Here is a 14,912-nt window from a genome sequence, read left to right as displayed (position 1 = left end):
TAAAATTCTCCTCCGTCCCCGCAGGAGATCTTTTCCAATTTGGTAGGCCGTCATTGTAAATAAGAATTTGTTCTTAACTGACTTGCCTAGTTAAATAAGTAAATGTAATGTGTTGGTCTCATGTTTCATGAGATTAAATAAAAGATCCCCATATGCACAAAAAGCTTATTTCGCTAAAATGTTGTGCACACATTTGTTTAAAACTCTGTTAGTGAGCATTTCTCCTTTGCCAAGATAATCCATCCACCTGACAGGTGTGGCATATCATCTAAAAATATAATGGAAACCTATTGTTCTTATGTAATTCCACCTCCCAGATTGCAACTCCTATGGCTTCCACTACATGTCAACAGTCTTAATTCAAGGTTTCAGGCTTGTTTCTTGAAAAACGAGTAAGAATTCTGAGTTTCAGTGAAGAGAGCCACGGAACAATATTAGTCTTTCGACATGCGGTGAAGAGGACAAGCGCTTACTAATTTTACTTTCCTATTCACAGACTACTTTCCGTATGAAATATTATAGTTTATTTACATTTTAGGGTACATGAGGATTATGTAGAAAAGTTGTTTGACTTGTTTGGACGAAGTTTAGCGGTAGCTTTTTGGACTCTTTTGTCTGCATGTTGAACAAGTGGATTACTGAAATCAATGGCGCCAACTAAACAGACTTTTTGGGATATAAAGAAGGATTTTATCTAACAAAACAACCATTCATGTTGTAGCTGGGACTCCTGGGATTGCAAAAAGAGGAAGATTTTCAAAAGTAAATTATTTATTTAATCGCTATTTGTGATATTGTGAAGCCTGTGCTGGTTGATGTGGGGCGCCGTCTTCAGACAATCGCATGGTATGCTTTCGCTGTAAAGCCCATTGTAAACCGGACAACGCAGTTAGATGAACAAGAATTTAAGCTTTTAAATTATTTCAGATACTTGTATGTTCATGAATGTTTAATATTACGATTATTTATTTGAATTGCGCGCCCTCCAATTTCACCAGATGTTGTCGACAGGTGTCCCGCTAGCGGGATGTCTGTCCCTAAAAGCAGCATGATCATTACACAAGTGCATCTTGTGCTGGGGACAATAAAAGGCCACTCTAAAATGTGCAGTTTTGTGACAACACAATGGCACAGATGTCTCAAGTTGAGGGAGTGTGCAATTGGTATGCTGACTGCAAGAAGGTCCACCAGAGCTGTTGCCAGAGAATTTAATGTTAATTTCTCTACCAAAAGCCGCCTCCAACGTAGTTTTAGAGAATATGTCCAACCGGCCTCACAACCACACACCACATGTATGGCATCGTGTGGGCGAGCGGTTTGCTGAGTGCCCCATGGTGGCGGTGGGTTATGGTATGGGCAGGCTTAAGCTACGGACAAAGAACACAATTTCATTTTATGGATGGCAATTTGAATGCACAGAGATACCGTGATGAGAGCCTAAGGCCCATTGTTGTGCCATTCTTCCGCCGCCATCTCCTCATGTTTCAGCATGAAAATGCACGGCCCCATGTCGCAAGGATATGTACACGCTGAAAATTTCCCAGTTCTTCCATGACCTGCATACTTACCAGATATGTCACTAGTTGAACATGTTTGGGATGCACTGGATCGACGTGCACGACAGTGCGTTCCAGTTCCCGCCAATATTCAGCAACTTTGCACAGCCGTTGAAGAGGAGTGGGACAACATTCCACAGGCCACAATCAACAGCCGGATCAACTCTATGCAAAGGAGATGTGTTGCGCCGCATGAGGCAAATGGCTGTCACACCAGATACTGACTGGTTTTCTGATCCATGCCCCTACCTTTTTTAAAAGGTATCTGTGAGCAATAGATCTGTATTCCCAGTCATGTGAAATCCATAGATTAGGGCATCATGAATTTATTTAAATTGACTGATTTCCTTCTATGAACTGTAACTTGGTAAAATCCTCAAAAGTGTTGCATGTTGCGTTTATATTTGACCTCTAAACTAATGAAGCAATGAGTCTTCAACTGCTAAGGGCCTGAAATTCATATTTTTTGATTGACACCTCCTCAGACGAGTCAATAAAAGCCTGAGGCTGATGGCTCTGGCATAGAGTGTTGCTCATTAAATTAAAACATGATCATACTATTTGAAAAGGTCAAATGTCAATCTCTTTGGCAGGAAATAGGTTGGAGACTGCCATGCTTAAACATTGCGTGCCATGGCGCCTCAAACGAGCCCCAGAGCAGCTATTACCATTCATCACAGCCACTCTGCAGGGACGAGGCCGGCGCAACGTTTTCCCCTATTCCTCGTTACATAGGAACTGTTTTGACTTCCAGTTCCCAACACGACACATTGATTGGTTCCCAGAAACAAAATGGCTTTTTGGGCTCATCTTAAAATTCAAATATACATTTATTCTGTAACGATAGGAAGTGTGTGGGCAGGCAGGACTTTCATCCATAACCCAGCTAGAAATAACAAGCGATTGGGAGCGAAAGAATAGAAGAGAAGAAAAAGAGAGTGTGAGAACGAGAGAGAGAGAGAGAGTGGGAGGCACATTAAACTGGCCAAACATTTGGTAAGCAGAGTCAGTTCGAGCACAGAGTACACTCAACCAATGAACACCAAATGCGGCACGAAACTGCAGACAATTACAAACTAACGTCAATATGTATGAAAATGTAGGCTCGATCTACACAATGTCACAAACACAGGCCATGACGGGGTCTTGGGATGAAACCGGACCATCTGTTTTGATGGTATTTTTTTACAGTACTACATACCATTAACATGGTTTGTAGTTACTGACAAGATAATCTTTAATAATCGTCACCATCGTCAATCATCACAGCAATCTTCTGTCCATGTTCCTCATCTGGTTTTAAACTATCACCCTTTGGTCATGTATGATGGTTGGTACAGGGCTCAATATGTGATTCAATTCCATGGCTTAGAGACATGGTCTTGGTGGGATTAGAATAGACCTCCCAGGATGAAGGTGACCCAAAGAAGAAGGAGTTAATCTGCCAGAGAGATTCGACTGACCCTCCCCCGGAAATTAAGGTTCACATGTTCAAGTATGTGTGTGTGTGTGTGTGTGTGTCTTTCACCAATGTCCCAGAAAATTTTCCACAGCTTCTTTACTTTGTCTTCGTCTATTATGAAGTCATACAGAAGGAAGAGAACAATCGGCATAAAAAGGCCTAGCTTGGGCCCTGTCCTGACTGATATCTTATCTCAATCTATGGGCTGCTGATAATCCACACATCCTCTTCCTGCTGTCTGTCATCTCGGACCGTGCCACCTCATCCCAGGGTCAGGAGCGTTTTAAAGACTGCTGCTAACTTTGGCTCTTATCGGTCATGTCCCCATGCTGAAGTGTGACCTGGGATTTTCACTTCATCACTGAACATTCATTCCTCTAATCTATTTAAATCTAAAGCCATTCAAGGTTAGAATGACATGTTTTATATGTATATTGACACATAATATTGGCCTTCAACGTATAATCATACTGTCTGTAAACTAATCTAATCCAAAAAGCATTTTGGGTCAGTGAACATAAAATAGATCATTGAAAGTCGTGGAGATTACCAATGTATCCTTATCTAACAGAGCCTAATTTGACCTGGCATGAGACCTCTCAGTGTGCCACTCACCTCCCGCTAGTATTGCGCAGGATGACCAGGGCGTCAGGGAAGCCGTCCATGTTGTAGTCTCCCAGGTGCAGAGTGATGGGGTTGTGGAGCTCCCCAGCAGGAGGGGTAGTCTGGGGGGGCACGAAGCCCCAGAGAGTCTCCCTCCTCTGGAAATCGGTCAGGACTGGCACCCACTGCAACCGGAGAGAAAACAACGACGCTGGTTCAGCTCATTGATGATATACTACACCGGAATGAGACTCGGAGTGAAAAGAAAATGAAACAACATGGACTATTATTAACTGCTGTTGTATTTAGCAGAAATGACATCGCGGTGAGAGCGGGGCTCAGTAGGGTTGCTGAATCATCGCCATTAATGCCACAAGTCAAAAGATAGAAATAAGTGCTAGGGCAGAGGGAATTTCTTCCTTCCTGTTCCCAGCAATAAAACCGTCATTTTCCATCAGAACATATTTTGGATTTGAAAAGAGCTGCAGAATTGAGATATATCACTGTGAAACCTACTGTGACTGTGTGGCCCATCCTTGACCTGCCTTGATTATACAGTACCATGATAAATATTGCAGTGAAAGAGATATATATATATATATACACACACACACACACACTCGCTCCCGCATAGCTCTATCAACACATATTCCACCCCTGACAGCTCAACTGAGTAGTCAATAAACCCTGGGAGCCTATTTCTCTCTGACAGTGACTGATGTTCATCATAATAGAATGTGAATGTACAAAAATCATACTTACTAACTACTGTGGGTAAATTCACATTAAATTATATTTACAAAAACGTACGCACTCACGACTGTAAGTTGCTAAGGATAAGAGCGCCTGCTAAATTACTAAAATGTAAATATTGAATTAGTCACTGAACACGTAACGAATAGTGAATCAAATCCAAGTAAGATTCCGTAATAGAGTGTTGCATCCACTGCTAAAAATGGCAAGTCTCACAGAGCAACATCCTCAGATACCATCATTAGTAACCGTTTTCTGAATGGACGGATGTGAATACGAGAACTACATAAAGAGCTTTAAAAAGAGAGGGCAGCGGAGATAGGAGCTATTCTTTCTGCAGCTGAACGCCTCTCTGTTTTCCCCTCGCCTCCACAAGGCCCACCTATTACTGGAAAGCGCTGGGGAGGCGGGAATGCAGATGCCATGGGTTTAAATATTCATGAATGTTAAACAGGAAAAGCCAGGTGCATCTCTGCACATTATATCCGCCAGAGGAAGCGCCACGAGGGTAGCGGTAATGGCTGCTAATATGGCTGTTCTCCCTCTCTGAATACATAAACACAGTCAACATATTGACAGATGGAGAAAAGAGCAGCAGGAAGAGAGGAGAGTCGAGGTCATAAGAAAGTGTCTCGGAGGAAAGTGTATAGTCCTGTGTGAGTATTTATAGGGGATAGACCTCGGCGCTGTATCAGTACCACATAGGCTCTGATGTATAACCCTGTTGATTTGGCGCCACTACAAGATATGGCAAGGGAAGACGGTGTGATACGTACGGCTGCACCAGGAGGGAATGCGTTAGGGATGAGGGACGCGTGGGAGAGGCAAGTGTTTTTGTCTGGACAGTGTGGGTGAAACAATTGTGAGTGTGTATGATGTATGAGCTATGTACAATTTGTGCAGGGTGAAATGGCATCTCCATCTTAGGGCTCTTGGCCGGAAAGCCTGTCATACAATCCCACCCAGGTGGTTAAAGTCCCGGTGAGACGAGCTCAGACCCATGTCTTTAGCAGGCCTGGTCGGGGAGTTAAAAAAAAAAATTGAGTGATGCGTCATTGGCTGCAGAGGTTGATTGGCCGCTTCCCTGTCACAGGGACTGCCGACAACGATAACTTTAAATAAATGTGAAAGGTTATGACAACTTGACAACTTCCTTCAAGTGATATTAACATGACGACAAATGACAACTTCAATGATGACAAATGACAACAAATGACAACTTCCTTCAAGTGATATTAACATGACGGGTCATGACGAAGTTGAATGATCATTCAGCTTGCGTGTGATGAATACTGACTGGTTTTAATGATGGTTTCATGATTGGCTATGATCATCTAAATACAGTAGAAGTTATGACTGAAACAGCCATGTAAATAAGTCCTAATGATTTGTTTTGGCCAGGTTACGTAGAAATGGGGGTATGAAACCTAAAATGGTGTATTTGAGCTAATTAGTACGCGGTAACAAACGCTGCACCGTTAAATGGACCTGCAGAGCCCACGCACGCACATCCACAGTGTCTCACTTCTCGAAGTGCTCCCAAAAGCACTCTGAAAGCACGACACATTTTTAGAGCTTAACTGCCACTTAGCAACAAACAAACATAAACTATGCTAATGGCAACTTGGGATGAAGCTCACCTTGGACACAGCAGTGCACAGATAACCTTGATCACTCCATTGTGCCACAAAATGGATTACGCTGGGTCACTGGCGAGTGGATCCTAAACCGTTGAGTCTGATAATAAAAAGAGGAACTTCTCTGCATCTTGGCTAGGAGTGCTGCTTCACTGTCAGCTCTACTCACAGCTGGTCTACACCGGGGAGCAGAAGTCTATCATCAGCATTGTGCTGACTGAAGATTTACTAGGTTTCTTAGACCTCAACGCTGTCCACTGTACATGCAAATCCTCCCCATTGATTCATAGACATACTTATGAGAGGGGTGATGGAGAAAGAAATGCAGAGAGAGAACAAGCGAGAGAGACAGAGAGCGAAGACTAAGAGTACGTTGACTAAAGGGATTTCAGACACTTTTTCAATGGAAGACATCCAGACAAAGTTTATAAATAACCGTAAGGAGCTGCCAGGCAGCCTGAGTGCCAGCTGGTCAGTCGTACTGTGAGGCAGTGGGTGACTCCAGGAGTTGAACAAACCCAAACCATCCCTACCAGACTAACATACTTTCCTGCACAACAATCCCACTAGATTGCCGAAGACGTATACAACACATCAGCACATCATATTCCAGGCCTGCGGCTTGATGAGTCCTGCTTTCTGTTTCCTTTCTAATGCCAATTTTAGGAGGGAGAGAGAAGAGAAGAGAGGAGAAGGAGGGGAAGAGAAGGAGAGGATGTGTTCAGAATACCAACAGGAGGACTGACTGAGCCTCCCAGTGGCAAGGCAGTCTGCTGAGCTGAAGCCTGCTGTAACTGTTCCAGAGCTGCCTACAGAGGCGTGACTGACTGGGGGGAAACAGGGAGGGGTAGCGGATTGCTGGTCCTGGATTTGACTGAAGAAGTGCGTCCATTGTCCCAGTGTCTTTACAGAGATCTCTCTCTGCCACTTTGCCGTAGGTCTGATCCCTCCTGGAAGAGAAAGTAGATTTATGCTGCATGTCGGAGGGAAGGGAGGGGCAGTGCTCCTCTGACGGATGGAGACAATCATCCTTCATTACCCTGCTGGATCATGGCTCGATCTCCATTCACATGAGTCAGTCTCTAGGCCTCCACTTCAGTGTCTCAGGTTTGTGCATAGACACACAGAGGAGCCAGTGCCTAGTTGAACATGGTGTGTGTCCATCTTTCAGGTACCCACAAGCTAACATGGCAACAAAAAAAGGACATGTTCTGGTCTTCAAGGTGAAGACCACTTCTTTGCATTGGGCCCATTTAAAAAGGCACATCACATGCTCTCGTCTGTACCATGACTGACAGAGGAGCAAAGGAGAGGAGTGGAGATGTGACGGTGGAGATGAGAGGAATTGTACATTTTTGCTGCAGGTGTTTGGAGGGGAGAGATCTAGGTCCGGTTTGATCCGACGGGATGTTCTAAAAACACACATAAGGTATTCTCCTTGCGTCTCCCGATCCTCACCGCTCCTGATTGGGTTGATCAGCCTGAGCAGAACACAGAGGATCAACCCATAGCTTAATCAAGCAGGAACCAGAAAAGGAGAGGCAATCAGTGTCATCCTAGACAACCAGCCTCTCAGTAATTAACTGACTCCGTTAGGGAATTTCCATTTATTTAAACATTTTTGTTGCTATTATTATTATTATTATTATTTCTTCTTGGTCATTAGGGGAAACACACCAACCATGTATTTGCCTTTGTTGTGCCACTCAAGCAAAAACATAGTAATGTCCCCACAAACAGAAACTTTTCCCATACACAGCATTAACAGCAGTTTGGGATGTTTCGAACTCATTTACTGACTAAAATCTGAAAATATTGTTTATATCAGGCATTGAGTCACTGCCAGAAACATCACAACGACTCAAAAGGGTGTGTTCTTCTGAAAGTCAGGCCGACTAGACATCCTCAATCAAGGCCAACACGCAAAGAGGAGCAAGAGACAGACACCACCTTGTAAGAGGTGTGGGTAAAGTAAACATTCCAAAGTAAAATAGGACCCGCAACACATCGAGTGCATGTTGATGGCATCAGCATTATTATTATACAGCAGGTGCAGTGTGTGGAAGAGGAGATCATGCATGATTACCCAGGTAATATGAGTGGTACAGTCAGCGAGGCCTGCATTAATAGACTCATAAGGTCACAAAACCTTGAGATAATTTGAAGGGCAGGCAGAGAAGCGAAGCACATTTTAATAATGAGGTGAGCATGAAGCCTAACATACAACAGTATGTTATTGAAATGAAGTTGTTAAACACTACTTATGTGTGTGTAATCATTCAGAGGTGGCCAATTTTTTCGATTTTTATAGGAGTGCCCTTAAACAACTCACTTAAATTCTGAAATTCATTGGATCAAAAGGTCAATGGATTATACATATATCACTGGAAGAGGTGAAGGTGCAGGGACATAAATACACGATCTTATTAAATCGGAATATGGTGTTTTCTCCTCCAATGTAATTCAAAATGTTTGATGGTGAGAGGGAAGCGACAGGCATAACAAATGTCATTTTATCAATCCCAGAGAAATCTCAGCGCACAACGCAGCACACACACACACTTCTCGTCGTCACATTGTTTACTAAAGCGAAAAAAGGCTACAGTGTTAGCAGTTCCGAACTCCTATCGATTCACCACTGCGGGAACAACGGCTCATTAGGCCAAGAAAATAAAATTTCAGAAGCCACGGGGAACGGCAGACGAGGTGCCATTATATCCATAGAGAACACAGGCGTCGCCGCGGACAACATGGTAAAAACATACTTCTAATGAACTCCCTGCTTTATGATCCGCAGTGGAAAACTCATCACATTATCACTGCAAAGCCCATTCCAGTTCATTCACAAGACTGCATATAGCGCGCAGCTGTTTTGTTCTTTCAATTCCCATGGAAAGCAGACTATTATTATAATTTATACCACATTATTGTTGAATAGTCATTTCTGATTTGCTAAAGGGGAATTTTATAGTTGGCATTAAAACCAGATATGGGACAGTTGGAAAAACGTAGCTAACTGGGATTAATTTGTTTTTGCAGCATCTGATGACCTAACGTGGTGAATGATCCGTCAATGAGTACGGTGCGCACAATAATGCAATAGTTCGATTAAAACGTTTACATGCTTTGCCAAAATAACAATTTCCCTAATAATCCTATTTACATCTGAAATCAGGCTACCTGATGGCACTCTGATAAACAATTATGATTTCATGTCTACCTATAATAACTATATAATTATTAATATACACCTACTGTATAATAGCTAGAAAATTAATTAGCTAACTAACGTTAGCCTGGAACTTATGAAGTGAAATGTTTTATTTACACCATTTCCAAAAGCTAACCAAACAAAAACATCATTACTTTTATGAGAGGTGTTTGTGCCACCATGTGCATTAGTAGCACAATTTCGAACATTTTTACTTACACGTGTATGTTGACTTATCCATATTGACGTTGAGGTTTTGAATTTCGGTTTACTTTTCTCATCGGATGTACAATAATCGCGAATTGAATTCTGGGGGGCGTTTCAAACTCCATCAAAAACGAGGGCCGAGGGGCTTATGTTGCGAAATTCCCTTGTTTGGACCGACGTTCAAGATGATGACCTGGATTCCCCAAAATGCATAAGGGTAAGTGGACGAGGGTGTTTTTTTCAATGAGTTTGAAACGCAGCCATTCAGTTGTTCCGAACTCACTTCACTATTGCTAAAGAGGTTCGCTCGGCTGGTGATAGCACATGTGCAGATCAAATACACTACTGGAACGCCAATTAAGGTTACATGTCCTAATATTGACTACTGGTTTATGCCGACTTCGAGTTTGATCTTAAACCGATTTAAGATAAACAGAGTAAGGTGTTTACATGACTATTGCATAATCTGCCAACTGTCATAATCAGTTTAATATCGAATTATTACTGTGCATGTAAATGTCCTCAATGCTGCAGTCATCGTGTAAAATGTCACTGCTGTCAAATCCTCCCACATGTTTCTACACTGAACAAAATTATAAACGCAACATGTAAAGTGTTGGTCCCATGTTAAATGAGCTGAAATAAAAGATCCCAGACATTTTCCATACGCACAAAAAGCTCATTTCTCTCAGATTTTGTGAATACATTTGTTACATCCCTGTTAGTAAGCATTTCTCCTTTGCCACAATAATCCATGTTTAACAGTATTTCTGTCTGTAATAAAGCCATTTTGTGGGGAAAACTCATTCTGATTGGCTGGGCCTGGCTCCCAGTGGGTGTGCCTGGTTCCCCAGTGGGTGGGGCCTATGCCCTTCAAGGCCCATCCATGGTTGTACCATGGGCCTAATGAATTTATTTCAAATGACTGATTTCCTCATACAAACTAACTCAGTAAAAACTTTGAAATTGTTGCATTTATTTTTGTTCAGTATAGTTTCACGAGCTGTTTTCAGCAACTGGTATTGTTGAATTCAGTTGTTATATTGGCAGATTTGCTAGTACCAAACGATTTAGTTGGCTTTTCGCCTAGTGTTTCATTTGCAATGTGATCTCCTGTACTGTAATGAACAGTGAAGAGTGAGTAACTTCTTTGCCAGGTGAAATGGTGAATCATCAGCTCATTGTTATGGATGTATCCAAATAAATGCCACTAGAAAACATCTTATGCAAATGCAGCTACTCTGCTGTTATTCTGGCTGCACTGTTTGACGTGACTGTGCTAGCTATAGTTGGCTAGCTAGCAAGCAAGGGATAAGAACGTTGCCGGCCATCATGGCAACCGAATAAAAGAACGAACGACTGGATTACGTCTTTGGCAACGGACGAGCAACTAGGTCTGGTGGGATGGTAAAAAAAAAAGTATAAATGTACTTATTAAAATATAAATGAAACCCTGTCATTTCTATTCTATACCAGAAATGTGTGCTTTAGTATTGTTTTCTTTGGAATCTGTGGTACTGTATATGCGGGATAAAACCCCTCCACTCTGTATATTACCTTGGAAAAATTAACTCCACAGAGGGACTCAGCAAAATCATCGTCCTAGTGCGTCGTCCATTCATTCCAAGGTAATGTATAGAAAGTTGGCGTTCATCCCTTAAATTGTGTATATAATCTATGATGGACTTCTGTACATTTCTCTCCTGATAGAGTTAGAGATGCAGAGAATTTTTTAAGTCAGATTTGACAAGTTAACAATTGAGGCCAAGATAAAATTCCTTCTAACACAAATGTGAAAAAAAAGTTACAGAATAGGTGAAATGCAAGAGGTGCTAATGAGTGAGGAAGAGCAAAAGAAAAAGAGAAAAAGAGTGTATTTCATTGCCCTGTGATGAATAACGAAACATTGGACAGGTGTCCATGAGAGAGAAAGAGTTCGGGGAGGCAGAGCTGATGACAAAGCTGGTGACAGACTACACCCACATGTCAGCATGTCACAAAGACCGAGGTTATCTGTGGATGTCACCTGGTGCTACCGTGCCCTGTGTCTGGCTGTCTCAGACTGATGGCCTGACTCTTTCACATTGGAAATTTGCCACTGTATATTAAAGCGGTGGGGTGGAGAAAATGGCCATGTCCTGTTCCCACTCTCATATGCATCAAGTGATGTGGGCTTTGGCTGGGATTCAACTGTCTGTTCCCACTCATGTCGTGAGTCTTCAGATGATTGACTGGCCATCCAAATGGATCAAGAAGACGTAGGCTACCTAACATTGTACACACACTCGGTTCAGGAACATATATGATTTATCTTCCTCCCAAAAAGAAATACAAAAGAAAATCCAACCAGCTCCAGATACTGTCAAACCTAGGGACAAAGGTTTGGATATGCAGTACATGAAAATGAAATTAATAACAGTGTGGTGCTCTGGGCTGGGGAGGGGAGGTGGAGCTGTACGGGCCAACCCATGTACCCCACTCTCCCTCCCCTGCACATTGGAATTCCTTGCACATCCCTAGGTGCTTACTCATGCCTCCTCAGACAATCTGCCGTTCCCCTCTCCATGTTTTATGGATGGGCTTTCCTCCCGGCACGCCGATTAAGGGACAATCAAATTCTAGGCCACCTCCCGGCCCACGGATCCCAGTGTCTGGAGGAAGGGCCGGCTATAGGTTCCATTAACATGTCTGGATCCTGTCGGAGCTGGGACACGTGACTCCTCCTCCGACCACGGACACAGAGGGCTGGGTGAAATTAAGCCCAGTGGCTTGCGAAAGTATTCACCCCCGTTTGCATTTGCCCGATTTGGTTGCCTTACAACCTGGAATTAAAATACATTTTTGGGGGGTTTGTATCATTTGATTTACACAACATGCCTACCACTTTGAATATGCAAAATATTTTTTTATAGTGAAAAAAACAAGAAATAACAAAACTTTACTTGAGCGTGCATAACTATTCACCCCCCTAAAGTCAATACTTTGTAGAGCCACCGTTTGCAGCAATTACAGCTGCAAGTCTCTTGGGGTATGTCGCTATAAGCTTGGCACATATAGCCACTGGGATTTCTGCCGATTCTTCAAGGCAAAACTGCTCAAGCTCCTTCAAGTTGGATGGGTTCCTCTGGTGTACAGCAATCTTTAAGTCATACCACAGATTCTCAACTGGATTGAGGTCTGGGCTTTCACTAGGCCATTCCAAGACATTTAAATCTTTCCCCTTAAACCACTTGAGTGTTGCTTTAGCAGTATGCTTTGGGTCATTGTCCTGCTGGAAGGTGAACCTCCGACCCAGTCTCAAATCTCTGGAAGACTGAAACAGGTTTCCCTCAAGAATTTCCCTATATTTAGTGCCATCCAGCATTCCTTCAATTCTGACCAGTTTCCAATTCTGACCAGTTTCCCCACAGCATGATGCTGCTACCACCATGCTTCACTGTGGGGATGTGGATCCTCGGGGTAATGATGTGTTGGGTTTGCGCCAGACATGGCCAAAACGCTCAATTTTAGTCTCATCTGATCAGAGTACCTTCTTCCATATGTTTGGGGAGTCTCCCACATGCCTTTTGGTGAACTCCGAACGTGTTTGCTTATTTTTTTCCTTTAAGCAATGGCTTTTTTCTGGACACTCTTCCGTAAAGCTAGCTCTGTGGAGTGTACGGCTTAAAGTGGTCCTATGGACACACTCCAATCTCCGCTGTGGAGCTTTGCAGCTCCTTCTGGGTTATCTTTGGTCTCTTTGTTGCCTCTCTGATTAATGCCCTCCTTGCCTGGTCTGTGAGTTTTGGTGGGTGACCCTCTCTTGGCAGGTTTGTTGTGTTGCCATATTCTTACATTTTTTTAATGAATTTAATGGTGCTCCGTGGGCTGTTCAAAGTGTTTAATTTTTTTATAACCCAACCCCGATCTGTACTTCTCCACAACTTTGTCCCTGACCTGTTTGGAGAGTTCCTTGGTCTTCATGGTGCCGCTTGCTTGGTGGGGCCCCTTGCTTAGTGGTGTTGGGGCCTTTCAGAACAGGTGTGTATATATATATACACTGAGATCATGTGACAGATCATGTGACACAGGTGGGATTAATTTAACTATGACTTCTGAAGGTAATTGGTTCCACAGGATCTTATTTAGGGGCTTCATAACAAAGGAGGTGAATACATATGCACGCACCACTTGTACTTTTTAGATTTTAATTTTTAGAATTTTTTTGAAACAAGTAATTTTTTTCATTTCACTTCACCAATTTGGGCTATTTTGTGTATGTCCATTACATGATAAATAAAAATCCATTTAAATGACAGGTTGTAATGCAACAAAATAGGAAAAAACGGCAAGGGGGATGAATACTTTTGAAAGGCACTGTACACTCAAGAGAGAAACGAATACTTCATGGATATGGGGTGGATTGGTATAGCTTCTGGATGGATATGGTAGGTAGATGTATGGAGTTCCACCTATAGGAGAAAATAGCCTATCCCTTCTCATGCAGCAATTCAATGAGACCCAGTGTGCTGTGCTCATATTCAGAGGGCGTGTACACATGCTGTGTGAGTGAATATAATGGACAGCCTCTGTAAACAGTCTAATGAGTGTGAAGCTACATGTTTACGCTGTCAATGAGCAGCGGATTAGCGTGATAGGAAAAACACACCGCGAGATCAAATGGCCTCGATCAGTGTGGGAGGGGAAAGCAGGGGGAGCCATGTTCCTGCACACACAGACACCTCTCTACAGAAGCATACACACCTGCAGGAACGTACCGGAACGCGTACCTACACAGACAAAAGATCCCAGACACTGATTGAACAGAGCATCTCCTCCTACCAAGCTTCTAATCCAATCATGTCTCGTAGCCTGAGGTCAGAGGGAACTACACAGGCTAGCTGAGAGAAAACGAGCAGGAACTCAGTGGTGAGAGGAAAGAGAGAGAGAGATACAGTTTTGAGTGAGTAAAGGTATAAGTAGCTAGCTAGAGGATCGCTAATGGAATCAACTATGGAAAACTTTTCCATTCTCATCTCTTGACGGCGAAGAACTGCACAGTATGACAACCAAACAAAAGCCAACATATGTTCTGCCATCTTTCTCCTTTCCTTCTCCCTCAGTCTCCCCCTGCTCAAATCATAATTGTCTGTGACAGGCACACAAAAGCAGACGTTTGTGGGGGAAAATGTGAAAGCCGTGCTGACTGTTATCTTCTCTGCAAGACTCTCATTAGTCTCGGAGTGGCTATGAACCCATTTTCTCTATTGTTGTCCTGCCACTTATGAGTGTGTGCTGTCAATCTCCTGGATGAGGGGGGTGGTTACTGGGGAGAGTGGTTCTGAAACTAAGAGATGGGGTGATGCAGGTATTGGCTGTGTCACTCAGCAGCTCTTCTAAAGGACCCCTGGTGTTTTCAACATGACCAAGATGCTCATGTCTGAAAGAAGAAAAAAAAAACAACCTGACACTCAAAATGGCAGCCTGTGAAGGACAAAGGCAGG

At 43.0% G+C, this 14,912-nt stretch overlaps 1 protein-coding gene across 4 annotated transcripts in view; it reads right to left on the bottom strand.

Annotated features, from left to right (window-relative positions):
• itfg1 (integrin alpha FG-GAP repeat containing 1) overlaps positions 1-14,912 on the bottom strand; it is a 118,956-nt gene that overhangs the window by 74,640 nt on the left and 29,404 nt on the right. For 3 of the 4 annotated variants that reach the window (XR_016492228.1, XM_036963415.2, XM_090222116.1), the window contains exon 10: positions 3,634-3,806. Coding sequence is in view for 3 of the 4 variants with exons in the window: in XM_036963415.2 (XP_036819310.2) it covers positions 3,634-3,806 (173 nt within the window). In the remaining variant the exon portion in view is untranslated. Of the gene's footprint in view, positions 1-3,633; positions 3,807-13,264; positions 14,849-14,912 lie in introns of those variants that run through there. The other variant, XM_090222117.1, reaches the window with a different exon arrangement.

Source organism: Oncorhynchus mykiss, chromosome 26, assembly GCF_057628025.1.
Source record: "Oncorhynchus mykiss isolate SJ-2025 chromosome 26, ASM5762802v1, whole genome shotgun sequence".
In the NCBI taxonomy this organism is placed as follows: Eukaryota; Metazoa; Chordata; class Actinopteri; order Salmoniformes; family Salmonidae; genus Oncorhynchus; species Oncorhynchus mykiss.
This window is presented reverse-complemented; position numbering and strand designations above follow the sequence as displayed.